The 19,214-nt window shown below is 37.1% G+C and overlaps 1 protein-coding gene across 2 annotated transcripts; it reads right to left on the bottom strand.

The window, feature by feature from the left end:
- Positions 1 to 1,757: 1,757 nt before the first annotated feature.
- Positions 1,758 to 17,494, bottom strand: LOC127425418 (F-box/LRR-repeat protein 2-like). Of its 2 annotated transcripts, XR_007894617.1 has the most exons (15): positions 17,093 to 17,494; positions 16,464 to 16,525; positions 16,326 to 16,380; positions 15,918 to 15,992; positions 15,527 to 15,621; positions 15,126 to 15,290; positions 12,251 to 12,377; positions 12,083 to 12,157; positions 8,897 to 9,027; positions 8,754 to 8,814; positions 8,554 to 8,598; positions 7,698 to 7,754; positions 7,311 to 7,523; positions 4,164 to 4,535; positions 1,758 to 3,991 (listed from the first exon to the last, which is right to left on the bottom strand). XR_007894617.1 is itself a non-coding variant. In XM_051671428.1 (14 exons), the coding sequence occupies exons 1-14, from the start codon at positions 17,351 to 17,353 to the stop codon at positions 4,428 to 4,430; spliced, it is 1,530 nt and encodes a 509-aa protein (XP_051527388.1). In that variant the 5' UTR covers positions 17,354 to 17,494; the 3' UTR covers positions 1,758 to 4,427. The 2 variants fall into 2 exon arrangements, 1 of the variants encoding a protein (XP_051527388.1); XM_051671428.1 differs by having other exon boundaries at positions 1,758 to 4,535.
- Positions 17,495 to 19,214: the final 1,720 nt, after the last annotated feature.

Raw genomic sequence — 19,214 nt, 5'->3', positions numbered from 1 at the left:
ATACAGTAAGGTACTTAAAATGGAAATTAATGGGGCCAATTTTTGGAGGGTTTAAAGGCAGAAATGTGAAGCTGATGATTCTATAAAAGCACTTACATTAATTCTGTTAAAACTAGTGTACTATTTGAGCTGTAGAGTTGTTAAAATATACATTTTTACAATGGTTTTAGGGTTTGTTGACATTACATCATCATGGCAACGAAGTTGTAAAATTGGCTATAACTTTACACAAAACTTTACACAAAAAAGATAAGTATTTTAACGTTTACAGATTGGCCCCATTCACTTCTATTGTAAATGCCTCACTGTAACCCAGATTTTTGCTTTTTTTTCTAAGAAAAGGAGAAGTAAAAATTATTTTTTTTGGTAATCAACATTATGCCACAAATGCTGTCGATTGAGATTAACATGTATTGAACCCGAATATTCCTGTAAGCTCTTCAAGCTGCTTTGTCTCTGTCTCTCCCTAGTGGCATTTATATGTCAAACTCAGTTGTTAAATACTCCAATACACTCATTTAACTACTCATATTGCTTTTGTTCATATGATACCAATGCATCCTATATCATATAGCGTATGATATGCACTGCTGAATATGATGCAGTATGTGCTAGTATATGCATAAATAAACATATGTGGTGCATAATATATTGTGAATATTAAAAATTACATTCTACATAGAGTACACTGTGGACTAGTGTAAAATATTCAGCACAACATCCTTGTCACTTTGCTCAGGACACAAATTGAGATTCTACAAATGCTTTCAGCCAGCTATTTGTAATCTAAGAGTTAAAAAACAAGTAACCTCAAAGCAGCAGTTAGCAGCTAACTACTTTATTAAAAAGGGGTAGTTTGACTGTAGCTTACTTTAAATCATAAACAGCTTGTAGCTTGGCAATCCAAATGTAAAAGTATTTAAATAGACATAGAGGTATAAAGCCATATCTAAAGGACATGTGGTGAAGATTCAAGAAAGACAAAAACATATAGGAAGCAACAGATCTAAACATCCCCATGTCTTATTTTTTATTTTTTTGGTCCTTGTCAAGTGGATCAGAAATGCTAGCTGGAGAAAATAAAGTACTGTTAAAACCACAAGCTGCAACTGATTCATGTCAACAATAAGGGTGTACCTAAAAGTACCACTATTATAAATACAGTTATTCACATAACGACAACAAAAAGCTTGAAAAAAAAAAACAAATCTAAATATTAAATAGAAATTTAAGAAAAAACTGTAAATCCACCAATCAAAAAGTGAGATTATTTTGGTGAAGGGATGAAAATGATACCACCATATCTTCTGCCGGTGTGCCAAGGAAACTGACAACCTTCATTTATCAAACCACATATATTTGAAGCAAGTCTGCAGCTGTCTCTCTAATCTACAAATCGGCCCTATCATTTGTAGTTTCCAACATCAAGGAGTCTGATGTCATTGCAGTCCATTTACATCAGTCCCTGAAGACCTGAGCTATCAGCTGAAGGTAATACCCAGATGGACCCGGATGGAGCATTAACAGACCTGAAAGATTTTTGATGCTTTTAAAAAGTTCCTATTCCAAGCATGTTCCGGTTCATGCAAACAGTGACATTAAAAAGGGAAGTAAAGCAGAAGTGATCTCATCTGACCCAATGAGAGGGCCTTGAAGGTATACTATTAATTCATCACTTATTATTAAAACCACAAGCAGCATCTGATTCATGTCAACAATGAAGTGTGTATAGGGAATCATGAGAACTAACCAATCTGGAATGTGACACACTGCTCAGATCTTTTATTTGAAGAAATGTCACATTAACAACCAGAACACAAGGACATTCAGGTAACTTCATCTTTGTCAAAAATATGGGAGAGAAGGAGGGGAGCCGATCAGCTGTTACAGAACAATTCTAAACAAACATCACTTTAAGTGACAGGTTTAGCATTGCCTTCTAAAGCATGGTGGAGATAAAAGAATTGGAATCACTGGTGTATGCATTGACAGTAAATGATGTGGTACTTCATCATGATCGGATCTAATGGTAAAAACCAACTGAAGAGAGAATACAAGAGGAAAGAAATGTGAAAAACTACACCGCAGCCCTGAGTCAAGCATTTCTGTGGCTGTAATTCCACCCCTCCCCCAATTGCAAAATCAAAGGCACTCACACTGAAAATACATTTCCATTGATTATTAGATGATCCACCCAGCAGCTATTGTCATCAGCACGACTCAACATGTATTTAAAGAATTATGCAGCATTAGGCCTTTAGTGTTAGTTAACCGAAATATGAACCAAAAGTGAGTACATGTCATCATTTACTCAACCTCAAGCCGTTCCAAAGCCATCTGACTTTCTTCTGTGGAACACAACCTCAGTTACCATTTACTTTCAATGTATGAAGAAAAACATGCAATGAGAGTGCATGGTGACATAAGATGCCAGTCCCTAAAATTCTGCCTAAAATCTCCTTTTGTGTTCCACAGAAGACAAAAAAAGATGGTTTGAAACAACATGTGGGTGAGTAAATTATGACAGAACTTTCATTTTATTTTGGTGAACTAATCCCTTAAAACCTTGTTGATCATTGGTTATAAGCTTCAGATGGTAAACATTAAATCATCTCATGATTGCATTAAGTTTTTTTTCTCGCGATTTTCGCCTTAAAGGGAAAATTCACCCAAAAATGACAATTCTGTCATCATTTACTCAACTCCATGCCATCCCAGATGTGTATGACTTTCTTCTGCTGAACACAAATGAAGATTTTAAGAATTTCTCAGCTCTGTTGATCTATACAATGCAAGTGAATGGTGACCTGAACTTTTAAAATCTAAAAGCAAATAAAGGCATCATAAAGTAATCTATAAACTCCAGCGGTTTAATCCGTATCTTCTAAAATGATACGATAAGTGTGAATGAGAAACAAATCAATATCACTTTCACATTATTCTTCTTTTGTTTTTGGCGATTTGCATTCCTCGTGCATATCACCACCTACTGGGCAGGGAGAATTTATAGTAAAAAATTACTTAAATATTGAGCTGTTTCTCACCTACACCTATCATATCGCTTCTGAAGACATGGATTTAACCACTGGAGTCGTATGGACTACTTTTATGCTGCCTTTATGTGCTTTTTGGAGCTTCAAATTTTTGGAGTTGAAATATTCTTCTAAAAATCATTTGTGTTCAACAAAAGAAAGAAAGGGATGAGGGTGAGTAAATGATGAGAATTTTCATTTTTGGGAGAACTATCCTTTTATCTTATTCCTGTTGTTGATTTTTGTGTAACATTATGATGAGATCACATCTACAAGCTTGATGACATGTAATTGGCAGTGAATTTAAAGGAATGAGGATACAGGGGCTTCTTTGTAGAACCAGGGACATTGCCATGAGAATACTATTGAGACTGTTGCCTAGGAAATGCCTGAATAAGGAGTGTTTTGAATCCTGTCACATACCACAATTACATACGCCTGGGCTTTCAATATTGCACTAAAACACTGTGAATGTCAAATGTTAATCTATCCCACATGAGCCCCCCACCCACCCTTAGCACATGAAGTCTAAATTTGAACATTAACATCAATATTGATGTTAAATTAACTCCGCACTGGAGTGAACTTTATCTGGCATGCACAACCTCAGTCCTTCCTGAACTCTCTACCCATCACTCACTCACATGGTTTCAATTGCAATTTTTTTTTTTTTTTTCCATCTCAAAATGAGGGTGAGCACTAACAGAAAATAAAAACCATTTTACTTCAGTTTTAATATGGGTTGATTTTGTTGTAGTGTTATATTTTGTTTTCTATATTTAAACATTCACACACACACACGCAAACCAGACAACACGCTCAAACTTCCTGCTCCCAGGTTTGAGAAAGTCACATGATCAAAGAGCGGGAGGAGTATCCTACAGAACTCCAAAGGAGACTTGCATCCTGCCACTCGTTTTCTGTTTTTCTATTGGTTCTCGTCATGAGAAAATGCATTCCTATTGGTTGAGGAAGAGGAGCAGGACGTAAACACTGTGTAGTTGTCATAACGGCATTAAACATGCCTCAAGCAAATTTCTTTGCGTATTCATTCAATATTCAGTAGTTCCATAATGCTTTAAGTTCTTTCTCAGATTTGTTTCCTATATATCCAAATATGAAATATCTTACATGGTAGCTCCTTGGTTTTCTTGTATATCCAGGAGGTTGTATTGTATGTACGTAGCATTTATATGTCATGTTGCATTGTATTTATTTTGTGTAACTTGTTCAGGTCCATCCTGCTGCCAGGCAACCGCTCAGCGAACAAGCCATGCCTCCCATAGCCACAACCCCACACAGAGTCTCATAGTGGTGTGAAGTCGGGGCAGGGCGGAGTTTAGAGGTTGACTGACAGCTTGACTTTCTATGACATCTCAGAGTCTCCTCCTTCTGTCAGAGTATGACACAGCATCGGCAGAGACGCTGGCCACCTCCATGCACTGAGGGAGGGGGTGTGACTGGGGCAAAGTAGGCATGGACTTTGATGTCAGGAAGGTGAGCCTATGAAAGAAACAAAAGCAGAATGAGACTAAATATAGCATGTGACATCACAACACAACCAGGCATGATACATCAGCTTTACAGTGACAAGTAATGTTTCTGTCTACACTGAAAGCGGAAATGCCATGTGAAATTACGAAATTTCATCCAATAAGAACATATGAGGTTTAATTTGCAGATATGTGGGCAGAACCTTGAACCAATGAGATTTCATGATAGGAGGGGCTAACTAGCGTGGTGCAACAGAAATAGAAACCAAGCGACTAATGAAATGTCTGTTGCTTGTCATGGTCAGTAAAACAACAAAAGTCAGGTCACTCGACGGCCATGTTCATAACATCTCTAGCCAGCCAGCGAGATCCTATTTTCTATGGAGGTAAGTAAAACTCCTACCAAATGAATGGGGAAAGGCCAAAAGCTCCAAAACAGTCAGTCAAGATTATAAGCAAATAACATATTTCAAATCATCAATTAAATCCAAGAACAATCATATAGTAAATTGTGCTTCTAGCAGAAACATAGCAGAGATTTATTGCTTGCCATTTGGTTAGGATACAACGTAAAGGCTGGTTTAAACTTCTACATCAAGCCTACGATGTAGGCTCCGTGTAGGGGCCAACGCAGTGGTTTGCATTTTATAGTTCTCCGTGGGTGTGTTTGCATTGTTCTGCTAATACACAGCCAAAATGCTAGTGTACTGAGAGAAAATGTCTTCATTTCTGAAATAATTATACATGTCATAAATAAAAGTAATGTCATTTGTTGATTAAAAAGTATTTTTTTAAATTACTGTAGCATTAAAAAAAGTTAAACAAATTATGTTTTTGCAAGGGTGTGCCTTATGCAATTCAATATTTTACATCGATTCTATTGGACCCCCTATAGATTGTGTAGGCTTGGTCTTAAAGACACACCCACCTGCTGGCGATGCCAATCAGAAGATGGAGACACAACCCATGTTTTTTGGTGGTGTGTTAAGATCCAATAATTTTGGTTGAAGGTTCAGAGTTTTATGTGTGATGTAATGGGCACTCGGATTTAATTTTGCCCCAGACTCTGTGTTTTGGGCGATGGGGCGGTCATCGATGTGGGGAATAAACACATAAAAAATTGTGTTCAGACCAGCGTAATGATCGGCAGACAAATTATTTTAAGGGGATGGAGGTCGGCGGGAGCGCCCCCATTTCAGGAGTGGTGCACGGAGAAGGGGAGGGGGGCGGCTTTTGAGGAAGTGTCATTTAGAAGACTGGGTAACTTGGATTTGTTTGTTGGGAAATGGGGCAACTATTTGGGTTTTTTGGAGGGCTCTTGGGGAGGGGCAGTGGAGAGAGGTATAGGTATAAATGTGTGTGATTATTATATATATATATATATATTTTTTTTTTTTTTTGTTTTGTTTTTTTTGCTTGTTTGTTTTTTGTGTATATACTCATGTGTGACCACAGGAATGTTTGTTGAAGGTCAGGGTGGGGTCGGGGATTGAAAGAAGGAAGGGTAATAGTGGGGGTTAAATGTTGATTCTATGTATATGTTTTGCTTTTTCTTTATTTGCTGTATGAATCAATAAAAAATGTGCATTATAAATGTGCATATTCAACATACTTTAATCAGAAACATAATGTAGCACACAATGTAGAAAAAATAAATTATACTGAGATTAAATTATACTGGAGAATTTTCTTTTTTTTAATGCATTTTATGTATTTATTATACATCATGCCTGCCATGCAGAATGAAAATAAATATTTTATTTTCATTAAATGTCATAAACTTTATGCTTACTCTTAGTCGCTTAAATAATAATAAATACATATTTTGGCATTCTTTTGACACTCAAAAAATAAAATACCCATTACATTAAGAAATAATTTGCTTGATCAACACAAAGTGGGTGTTGATTTAAAGCTTATAAGATGGACTTTACAATGCATATAGACGATGTAACCAACTCTTTACATGTGCATTTTAATTTGCTGACAAATTAGAAGTGTTCCGTTTTCTTAACTTTTGAAATCATTATTTTACTGTATACCATACTGTCAAACATACAGTCAAAACATCATACAAATCGGAAAGTTCTTGAATAGAATAAAACAAATATTGTGTCACTCACACACCAAATATATATCGAGTAAAAGCCCCAGGTATTAAGCACAGTTAGTTGTAAACAGATGTGTCTTTTTGTCACGTTTTTGTGAAACGTAAACAGAATTTAAAACCAGCAGATGCTCCCAATTTAAGTCCAAATACAAGTTGACAAGATCACCGATTCGATGCATAGATCTTAAAATAATCCAGGAGAAAAATGCACCACTACCTCAGATAATCTTTTTTTGTTATCCTGCAGGACGGTCTCAGGTTACAAAGTGGACCAATCACAGCTGTTGTGGTCTGCGTTAAAGTGGCGCGTTGTTACATTTCTGGAGAGGTGCACTTCAAGCTACGCGTACCCTACGGCGAATTTTCAACGCAGTAGTATAAATTGGCCTAACAAGTCACACCATCATGTTTACAGTAAAAAGAACATGTCTATAAATACCTTTTAATTTGCAAATAGATCTGGATAATGTTAGTCTGTATATTGTTGTTACAGTTTAGACCAGGGGTCGGCAACCTTTTTGACATGGAGTGCCATTTTGTATTTTCCTGGTCAATGGCTGTGCCATTGTCTACTCCTTTCATGCCGTTGCTGGCGTGCCAGTGATTACCCCTCAGGTTGCCAACCCCTGGTTTAGACTATGTGTGGGAGTTGTAATGTAGTCTAGTTTCACTGACCCGAATGCGTTTGATGCCCGCGCGGGTGACCTGCTGGCAGTCATAGAGCTCAATACGTTCCAGATGCTGGCAATTTTTGAGATGCTCCAGTGTGATGTCTGTGATTAGGGGGCAGTTGTCCAACTCCACGACCTGCAGACGCTCATGACCACACACACTGCTGCTCAGGTGTCTGATTCCATCATCTGTTATCAACTCGCAGTGAGACAGACTCTAGAACACACCCACACACAAACGTATGCAGACTGAGCAAGGTGCAAATACAAAAAGTGAGTCACGCATGAAACAAATGTATGTGCTCTATAATTCCTTTATAGAAAGCCACAAATAACAAGCATGGGAGGAATACTCCCACACACTCTCTCTCTAACACTTCTTGGCACTCACCAGCGCCTGCAGCCGAGGGCAGTGGATTGAGAGCTGAACCAGAGTGTTATCAGTCACCTGAATTGGTTACACAATCACAGAAAATTAAAATGAGCATGCTTACATACCAGGATAAGAAGCTAGAAGGAAACGGACGGCAGTAAAAAGAATAAAACTCAAATGACCTTTAAAACAGCATTTGTGATAGACTGATATACAGTATATGCTGATATTTGGCCATTTTTAGATTATCAGCATCAGCCAAAAATTATGCCCCACTTAACAAATGGCGAATAACAAATGTGGTAGTTCACTCATGTAACAGTTTCAAAATCTACCAACAGCCTTGTCAATGGACAATGCACATTATAAATATTATGTTTTATTATACATACAGTGCATAAGCAAACTTATGCACTAAACTAATATATATATATATATATATATATATATATATATATATATATATATATATATATATATATAATCTGTTTTAGTGACTTTTGAGTGAATATTGCGAAGGTGTTCAGTTAACTTCAGCAATTTTGTATATGTCTCATCTATTATTAATAAATTGCTTTATGTATATATCTGCATTATATTGATCAACTGTATTAGTATAAAAACAGATACTAAACAGAATAATACATTTTAAATGTATATTATACATGTATATATATATATAATGCAGTAGGCATTTGAGTGTATTATATGACATTCACCATATAAAAAAAACTAAACAAATGTATATTCTATTGCATTTGTATATTATTCCAGAAAATAAAACTGCTCAAATAGAAAAAATTGGGTCAAAGCTAATGACTAGGCAATATACACTAAATAACAGCTTTTCTCCATTAAAAGGCTTAAAACTCACCAAAATACATTCCTCTAAATCCATCTTCTCCAAATCATGACAATTCTAAAAAAGAAGACAGTTTGTTTAAGATCAACATGAATCATGCTATCTCAGAGATGTCTTAAACTCTGCTAGAGTCAGAGATTATAAGAAAACAAAGCATGCTCTCCAAACATGTTTCTGTTTGCATGTTTTGGGGTGTTTGTGCAATTACTCACCCTGGCGAGAACAGTGAAACCAGCATCAGTCACATGTGAGCAGCGAGCAGCCTCCAGGATCCTGAGGAAAACACACACAATGTGAATGAATGACTCTGTGTCAGCGTGTGTGCTTATCTGCGTACAGATGAAGAAGGCTTTACTTGAGCTGTTGGCAGTTGAGGCCGAGAGCGGTCAGGGAGGCATCTGTAATGTTGCTGCAGCCAGACACACACACCATCTGCAGTTTGTGACAGCCCCGGCACAAACTCACAAAGCCATCGTCTGTGATTTGCTGCAAGATGGATAAACCATTTTAGTGTACTATCTAGTTTGCAAGTTCTGTTTCTTGGATTTTTTTTTTTTTTTTTCAGCATACCAAGGTATATATGTGCATTTTTCATGGCACGTGATACAAATGGATAGGTTAAATTCTGATTGGATCAGCTGCATCCGAAGCCGTTGTAAAATGACTGTAAATGCACGTCTGGGATTGCACATTCTATAATAAAAGGGATAGTTCACACAAAAATGCTAATTCTCTCATCATTTACTCACCCTCATGAAAACTCATATGATTTTCTTCAGCGGAAGTTACAAATAAAGATATTTTGAAGGATGTATGATGCGTTATTTTCCATACAATCTAAGTCAATTGGGTCCAAAACGTTCGTAATCCATAAGGATCAGGTGGTTTAATCTATGTCTTCTGAAGCGATAGATCACAATGGGTAAGAAACAGACCTTTTCACTATAAATCTCGACATCTGGGCCGACTGGAACACAGTGTAGGCTTTAAGACGGTGATACTTTGACGCTGCTTGCAGCTGCTAGTTACTCAATCTCTGTATAATTATACATTACTTAGATGTTGCATTTTCATTTTCTAGTGTTTACCATCAAACGTTTGGCGACCGTACATTTTAAAAGTATCCCAAAAAACTCAACCCATGACTTTATCATTTTAACTCGCACCTGCATTTTCAAAATAGCCCAACAGGGCGTACAAATCCTGAACCTTGCAACACTGTGTCTGGTTCATGAACAGCACACCGTGTATGCATCAAGTGCGTGGAAGGGTGTGAATGAGCTATGATGAACGAGACGAGGAGACCGATATTTATGGTGAATAAGGACTTTTGAATTTTGGTCCATTTCTCACCGATCATATTGCTTCAGAAGACATGGATTAAACCACGAGTTGTAAGGCTTACTTTTATGCTGCCTTTAAGTTCTTTTTGGAACTTGAAAGTTTTGGACCCCATGGACAAAAACACATCATACATTAGGGCTGCAACTAACGATCTAACGATTATTCGACTATTCGGGCGATTATTGCAACGATTAATCATTAGCTCTAAACTGACTATTCAGCTTGTGCCCCGACTTAAAAAGTTGTATTAAACGTGCTTGCTAACAATAAAGAGGACAAAATCATCTTTTAAAAATACCTCTAAATGACATTCACTGAATTAAAGGGAAAAAATACTTATGTTTAATTCAGTAAAAATTTCACTACAAAAAAATCCTATTGTTATCAAGTGTTTTTGTCTTTTTTCCATTTAAAATTGTCTAAAAATCCTTAAAACAAGATAAATTTACTTGAGAAGTAACATATAAGATAGACTTGCTTTAAGAGAATGTATCAAATATAAGTGTATTTTGTATATAAGTGTATTTTTTCACTTGGTTATATTTCTGCAAGTGCAGTAAAGACAAAATATACTTGTATTCAAGATCTATTCTCTAAAAACAAGTCTAAATATCTTATCTTATATGCTGCTTCTCAGGTGAATGCATCTTTTTTTAAAGGATTTTTAGATATTTTAAAATATTTGTATTTTTAATATTATATTCAACATTCTCAGATAAAACAAATAAAATAAAATAAATAAAATAAAATTCTTCTGCAGTATAGCTGCTAAAGTAAATGTACGTTGTTTTAAAGGAGTTTTAGATATTTATATTGGAAAACAAGCCAAAACAAAAACAAATAAAAAAATATATTTTTTTGCAGTGTATAATGAGGCGAAGACTACCCTCTCTCACCTTTTTGTTCACTTCAATCCATCTTTAACTCACAAAAAAACAAACTCTCTCTTATTAATAAAGCTGCGTATTGCCAATTTTCTTCACGATAATAAACGCACATTGACACATATATTACGATTCAATAAGTTTCCATCGCGTTATAATCTAGCTGCATTAAGCGCGCGCACTCGAGGGATTAGCGTCCCCGCAACAGAGTGTACCTCAATCGGGTGCAGTTTCAATCTCTCCCCCTTAGATTGGGACACTTTGCGCAACTCATAGAAGAGGCACTGACCGCACACAGAAATGCCAGTTTCCTTATTATTTGAACTTTAATAAAGCTATGACACATTAAATAGAATTGCATTAAAGATGTAACGCGGGGGTATTTCCTTTAAAGACGCTCGACACGCAAGTTTTGCTTAAACTGAGCATCAGCTCTGGCTCTGCTTATTCCACAACAAGAGTGCTTCTGTATTTACTTATTCTGTATTCCTCATACTTTGCGATCTACATCACCTGAAGCTGTTTGGAAAGTTTAGAATGCATCTGGACTGTGAGATGTGTTTTCTTCCTCTCCTCAGTCAGGCGCAAACTGCAGTGCTGCTCTTGTGTGCAATCATTAGAGTTTCATATGATCTTATGTTACGTTAAGATCAAACGACTAGTCGACAACGAAAATTTTTGTCGACAATTTTTTCTTGTCGACGTTGTCGATAATGTCGACTAATCGTTTCAGCCCTATCATACATCATTCAAAATATCTTCATATGTGTTCCGCAGAAGAAAGAAAATCATATGAGTTTGACTAGACACAAGGGTGAGTAAATGATGAGAAAATTATCCTTTTTGGGTGAACTAACCCTGTGCCAAGTTGCTAAATTGCTTGACAACCACAAACAGTCGACACTTAGGCTATTTAATGATGTTACTTAGTGGAAGAATTGTTTAAATATGAAAATTCTGTTAATTCTGTGTCTTATCACATTGCTTTTGCTGCCATTTTATAAAAGCAATAAGCCACTCGAGTCCATGTGTTACAGTGATTTTAGCACTGGTAAGGGGGTTTTGTAAATTATTGCTTTTATTATAAAACAGCAGTTCCCACTCTAACGTTTGACTGGTTCCAAAGTGTTCCAATATATTGTAAAATGCTGCTACATTGCTTGGCAACCTCAAACAGCCTAGAGTTAGGCTAATGATCTATTTCACTTGGTGGAAGAACTCACTGTGCCTAAGAACATCCGTGGTAAAGTCACTGGTCTCTCGTGGCTTACTGCTTTATTTAAACCCAGTAAATGAATTATTTGGACTCTTACTGTGCAGGATTGCATGTTGATTGTCATGAGCTCAGGACAGTGCTTTTGAAGGTGCTTCAGTGCAGCATCATCAAGCTGAAATGACACATTGCACAGTTACTTAAACTTGATAAGTGCTCTTTCACTCTCCATGTTCAAGTAATATAAGTGTTTTGCATGAGTATGTACCTGTGTGCAGCCTCTCAGGAACAGTGCTCTGAGGCCTGTGCAGCCACGGCTGAGAGCCTCGATGCCATCACTCGTGATCTGATCACACCAGGACAGGTTCAGATTCTCCAACATCCGGGAGCCCTCACTAGCACACAGACAGACCCAATCACAGCCATGAAACCTCTGCACTATTCTGCCCTAAAAAGGCAAAACACAGTAACTATGCGGTACTGTGTGGACTGTGTAGTTACTGCAATTTTCACACTCAGCATAGTTAAGCTAAACTAGCCTGTCACTGGACAGATCTGAGTCTTAGGCTTTGTTCACACTACAGGAAAATTCAGATTTTTTTCTCAAATCTGATTTTTTAAACTGACTCTTCAAACTGCAGATCTGATTTTGTTCTGTTCAGACTCAGTGGCTTTTGCTAGCACGTCCACATTAGTTGTCATAGTAATGATGCAAACTTGCATATGTTCACCATGCGTGAGAGTTTAGCAATGGATGTTTTTCATGAGGGCAGTATACAAATATTAACACATTCCTCACAGAAAACGACTTAAAAAAAGGGAGAGGTGGCATATGCAATGTTTATTGCTGCTAGGGTTTACAACTGTCCCGTTCTTTTTAGCGGGTAGCGAAATGTCCCGTATTAAAGGCTTTGTGTCCTGTATTATTCTAAAAGAGTTTTGCATTGCTTTGGCTCCCCTGTAACATTTACATGACATATGGGTGTGTTCCATTCAGAAGAGATCATCTGTTCCCCTCATAAACTTCACCTTTCACTGTCGGAGGGCTGAAAGATGTATTAAAACAGTCACTCTCACTTTTTAAGTAATTTTTTATTGAAAATTCTCTTGTAATGATCCTACAGCGCGGCCATCATTATTGTTTTCCCTTTGAAGTGCACTGTAATGCATCATTTATGCTGTTTGGAACACAGTATATGTCTTCTCGTCGCAACATCTGACGAAACAACCTGTCACGCACAACGAATGACGGAAAAACACATAAAAATCCGATCTGACCATTCAGACTGAGACGCATTAAGACAAATCAGATTTCTTTTGTTTTTTGTTTTGGCCCTGTTCAGACTACAAAAACCTAAACAGTTTTGAGTCAGATAGGCCAAAAAATAAATAAAAAAATATATGCCTTTGTGAACATATGAAACCTGATTTCAGTCATAACTCGGTTTTGACAAAATGTGCAGATACTGCATTTTGCCTCTGAATGGCAGGATTTAAACCTAACACACACAAATATACCTAAATTTAGTCATTTAACCCTTTAAGCTCAAAATAGTGTTTAAGATGTCCTGTTTCAGTGGCTTACCCAAAATTAAAGGCTTAGAACTCGACTAAAATGCAAAACAAAACAAAAAAACAAGGAGGGTCAAGTGTTTGGTATCATTGTAAAGAAAACTTTTCAAAAATGTTAATGATAAAGATAATGATAAATTCTGAGACTCTTAGCCTAAAAAACTGCTGACAAAAAAAATTACAAATAAAATCACAAAAAAACTTGAGCCAACTTTTTACTTATTTTTCTGATTTGACATTAAATATCTCTGGGTGTAAATAAGGTGGCTCTGAAAAACTGCTTTTGTTTTTCATGTCAACTGTAACTGAGTAAAATTTTGTGTTGATTCAACAAAGCAATCAAAAGTAATTAAAAAATAATTTATCCTAGTGTACAAAAATGTCTCCAAACAAATAAAACATAATAATTGTACATAAGAACTAATAACACATGCAAACATAACAATGACTAAAGGTATGCATAGCATCTGATCCAGGAAAGTTAGCATGTTTTCAGCCAGATTGCAAGATGCTGTGTGCATACTGTGCTTCGTGTCAATTATTTAATGATCTATGCATCCGATTACCTTGTGTGTGGGCTCGTTTTAAAGATAATCGCCTCCTCTAAGTAATGGTATGTGATATTTCATGTTCTGTTTAGATTTTTGAAAGTATAAGCAAAAATGCGGCATATGAGCAACATCTGTTCACATGAAATAAATGTTAAAGACACATACTTAGGTATTTCTCACTACATTTTTGTCTGTGAGTGAAACAAATAGGCTGGTTGCATTCTACTCTTTGAGAGCTTTCCAACAACATGTGACACATGGCTATTTGATGAGTTTGATTTTTTTACTGCAAGATTTTTCATAAATTATCAAAACGGAACACTTCTGATTTGTCTGCAAATTTCAAAGCACTTGTTCAGTTTTGGTCATAATGCCGAAATGCATTGTAAATCAGAGCTTCTAATCTTTCAAACGATACTTATTTTGTGTTGGTCAAGACTGTAGCTATTAATATTTTGACTATAATTTGTTCTTGCGGGCCAAGCTTAAAGAGTTAAAGACAAATAAATTCATAAGTTCCACCAGCTCATACTGTATAATCTACTACAACTGTGGAAAAGACTGTGGTTTTATTAAAAAACACTTTCAATCATTAACAAAGTCACCCTCTTTACACAAGAAAATCAGAGCTATGGCTTATGGATCCTCTGAACTCCCTTATCTCTCACATGATGTCCTATTATAAACAACTGAGAATTATAAAAAGTTAAGAGGTTAAAATAAATCTAACATTGAATTAAGCAATGCATGCCTGGATAGCAAGTAATGGATAGCAGACATCCAAGGCAGAGCAGCACAAACTATGGGCTTTGCTTGAAAACTCCCTGATTTAATCTTAAATCCCCAGAATAGTTCAATTAAGCAACAGCTGCCAGGCATGATAGACTCCCGATGCCCAGACTCAAGTATACTGCCGACTAACCCAAACATGAAAATGGCTATTCACTTGATAAATGGTTCACTAGGCAAGTCTCAACCAGCCATGATTTTGATCCCCTAGTCCTTATAACTGCCGCTCACCTTACGGCCTTAAGTGCATGATTGGTGATGGACACGCAAGAGGTCAGGTCAAGGTGACGAAGTTTGGAGCAGAACTTGCTAAGGCTGATGCAGGTGGAATCTGTGATCTTGGTGCAGCCGTTGAGGTTCAGATGCTCAATGTTGCGACAGTTCTGAGCAAAGGTCCTGTCAATCAAACAAAACATCACAGCTATCAATAATGTTCAACATAAACACCACAAGCTATAGCAACATAGTAAACATGGTATTTTAACGTTTATTTTTTTTTTTTTTTTAATAAATCAAAATACAAATAACACGCAAATCCTATTTCATATTTTAATTAAAGATGAAATGCGTGAACTATGCAATTTTACAATGCATTTTAATTAGCAAGTATAACAAAGAGAAGCATAGCTCACTTCATGGAGGCATCGCCCACACTGAGGCAGCCCCTTAGACTGAGCTGCCTCAAAAACCCTCCACATCGCTTTGAGATGTTCTCCACCACACGACCCTATGAGAGAGAGAGAGAAATACAGAAAGAGAGAGAGAGAGAGTTCAGGCACAGAGGATCAGGGATGATGTTACAGTCTATGGATTCAGTAGACAAGCCTACTGACCCAGTGCTAATCCTAACACACACAACACTCACAGACACTGACAATTTACAGCACATAGAAACAAATATTAGATTAAATACCAAAGCATACAGAGCATAAGCTAAAAACACACATGCTTGTTTCTGCACACAGAGCCCCACTCAAACAGAGACATTTCTTTTACACACACTTTAAATATTACACTTTTCACCTCAATATCTGTCTGAAAGTTGAAGAGATCAATCTTCTGCCAGTTGCTTCCATCTAATGCGAGAACATTCCATGCCTGTTCATCCACAGAGAAAGGGGGGAATGAGGAAGTACTGTTAGCAAACTACCTTAAAGGAATATTTCAGTTTCAATACAAGTTAAGCTCAATTGACAGCATATGTGGCATAATGTTATTTACAACAAAAATGTATTTCGTCTCGTCCCTCCTTTTCTTTAAAAAAGCAAAAATCTAGGTTACAGTGAGGCACTTACAATGGAGGTGAATGGTGAAAATGTATTTTGGTAATAAACTTTATTCTGCAAATGCTGTGCATCTTAACTTGTATTGAACCCGGAATATTCCTTTAATTCTAGACCATTCCATTTAATTTTAATTGAATGAACATACCTTGGATACTTGAGCACACCTACACAATGTAACTACATCCAGGTATGAAAAAATCCTTGATAGATAGATAGATAGATAGATATTAAAATGTATTCTGCATTATGTTACAATAGAAGTGCATCTGATCACCTGGCTCACCTGAGTAGAAGCTCTTTGGGAAGTTTTTTGTTAATTAGGGCCTCATCGCTGTTTGAGAACACCTGGACAATATGAAATCAAAGAAATGCATGAAATAAATGTCTTTACAGAACCAGCTAATAAGCTCAGAGCTGTTTAAGACACGCCTTGGCCTGGTTCAACTTTACATAATGACACTTATACAAGAAGGGCGAATAGGAAGTGTTGGAAACAGTGACTAAGGAGAGCCTACACTTAGATAACCTGTAAGGTTGTGACATATTCTCAAGCCTATCGGCTTGATATAAACTCCACGAGCAGCAGCCAAGTCCAACGTTTAACGGATTCAGGCGCAGCGTGGTCAACATAGTCAGCTGGTACCGTTGTGTTAGGACGGGATTACCCTTGAAGAACAAAAGCCTAAACACGGCACGTAAAAATAGAGCCGTGCTCGATCCAAAACACTTGCAGACATACACGCGCGGGCACGAACGCACGCGCGCTCACCAACACAAACACACACTCATACACAAACATACGCCTTAACACACTGTCATCCCTCAGACAGCCTGTCACCGCCCGTTTTCGTTTCCACGGGCAAACTATAACAGTTCAACGCCCATGTCCACGGTTCACTCGATATGAGTTACCTCAAATCTGCTCTTGGTGATGCCGTTCATGTCTGTTGCCGTGTCAATAAAAAAGACAGTCCGACGCGAGCGCTGCGCACAGCGACGTTGACGCGTTTTGTCAGCGTTTGTAATCAAACTATCGTGGGACAGAAGCGCAGGTGTAACATGTGGCCTGCTAGCCGTTCGTGTCTGTGCTGATAACCGGAGAAATCCCGGGCTGGCCGCCGTCTGTGCGCTCCGCTGTGAACCATCACACAGCCAGAATAACAATAATAACATGGACGGAGCAGACTGCTGCTGCTCTAACCTCACTTCCGCCTCACGAGCTGTCTCTCTGACTACATTTCCGTTCAAGCGCAAATTACTGCTTAATCTTAATATGACACCAATAATATTTAAGAGGTGTCTGGCAAGTAATCTTAAATTATCCTCCTCTTATTTAGCACTGGGGTTAAGATGCACTCTTGCGCTTTTATGGGCTCAAAAGAGTGGCTGTCATGACGTCACTTTTGCGGGAAAAACACGCGTGGTGATGATGATGCGTGGATTTGCACAGATGGAAGCGCATACAGTATACGTTGAAAATTAAACACGGTCTTCACACGGCAACGGAGATTATGGAGACTTTCACCATAAAAAAGGCTCTGTCAATAATAATATTTTGACACATTGATATGTATATTTGTGTCACTGGAGCAGTTTAAATGCACAGTAAAGCAATCAAAGGTTATATACATGCTATATAGGAGAGAGTGGAGTAAGATGAGCCTGTGGGTAAGTTGACCCACCACTGGAGCAGTTTAAATGCACAGTAAAGCAATCAAAGGTTATATACATGCTATATAGGAGAGAGTGGAGTAAGATGAGCCTGTGGGTAAGTTGACCCACCACTGGAGCAGTTTAAATGCACAGTAAAGCAATCAAAGGTTATATACATGCTATATAGGAGAGAGTGGAGTAAGATGAGCCTGTGAGTAAATTGACCTACCCCCTGTATCTAAGCAATTGTAAAAAAAATTGGTCATGTGACCTTATAAGCAGGAAGTATCAATCATTTATGTCTGGCACAATGGAAAAGAAGTATGTTTTTATAAAATTTCTTACATTTTTTTTTTTTTTTTTTTTTTACATTTGAAGTTTTCTGATTGTTGTGCCAAAGCAAATTTATTTATGTTCAAAATGACATATCATGCATAATGGTGTCTGTCCAGTGTCTGAATATCCATTATTTCCATGCACAAAATTATCCCTGAAGTACTAAGCTAGGTGTGTGTCGTCGTCATCGTCGTCCCCCCACCCCATTCCATCATTTACATGAAATAACAATCCTCAGTGTTAAAGGAAACAATGGGAAAGTTATAATTATAAGGAATAAATAAATAGATTATAGAATATAAGTTTTACATTAAAAAAAAATGATTTGTGGAATTTTATATTATTTTAACAGGAAAAAAATCAATTGGTCAACTTACCCCCAGATGGCTCATCTTACCCACTGACCAGGAGCAACTTACCTCTAACCTGGGGCAAGTTGAGCCAATGGATCAAACTTTTTAAAAAGGCCATATGTTTGTGGCTTTCTCTCACATATTAATTTTTATAGTATCAACGAAGAGCAGACACCTTGAAATAAAGGTAGCTATATTATTTTTTCCTCTGTCTAATCTTTCCTTGTATAGGAGACAACATATGTAAAAATCGGTTCATCTTACCCCCTCTCCCCTACATGATGTAAGGTCATTGAAGGTTCTGAACGGTCAAACGCACATTGTCTACGTCAATTTTATTAAAGAGCATTATCTGTAGTGTCGTAGAGATTTGAACATAATCTATATTATGTCAACATAAATTCATATAAGTGCTCATTTTGTACATTAATGCGAGAAAGTTTATGCGAACCAGCACAGGAGTGTTATTAAATGGACAAAGTAAATATTCTTGACTTCTGTGACTGTATTGCGCTTTTTGTCAGCACACCGACAGAGGGCGAAAGATTGCATCTATTTATTAAACTTTTTATTATGATTTTCAATCGGTGTGAAAACATTTTGTCCGTTTACAGTCATTATTCGCTTATTGAAGCATGACTTGTACAGTGGGCTACTCTATTTTAAGAGACATGAGGTGTTTCCTGTGGTGT

The sequence above is a fragment of the Myxocyprinus asiaticus genome, chromosome 34, assembly GCF_019703515.2.
Source record: "Myxocyprinus asiaticus isolate MX2 ecotype Aquarium Trade chromosome 34, UBuf_Myxa_2, whole genome shotgun sequence".
Lineage (NCBI taxonomy): Eukaryota > Metazoa > Chordata > Actinopteri > Cypriniformes > Catostomidae > Myxocyprinus > Myxocyprinus asiaticus.
Note: the sequence above shows the minus strand (reverse complement) of the source record. Positions and strands in the feature narration are given on the sequence as shown.

What these genes read in the sequence shown, in the direction of transcription:
- LOC127425418 (XM_051671428.1), bottom strand. Translation starts at nt 17,353, where the DNA reads ATGTTATTATTGTTATTCTGGCTGTGTGATGGTTCACAGCGGAGCGCA. An exon ending in CCCAAAGAGCTTCTACTCAG is followed by an intron (nt 16,381 to 16,463) that starts GTGAGCCAGGTG and finishes CTATCTATCAAG; the next exon opens with GATTTTTTCATACCTGGATG. An exon ending in ATTTAGAGGAATGTATTTTG is followed by an intron (nt 7,755 to 8,553) that starts GTGAGTTTTAAG and finishes TAACCAATTCAG; the next exon opens with GTGACTGATAACACTCTGGT.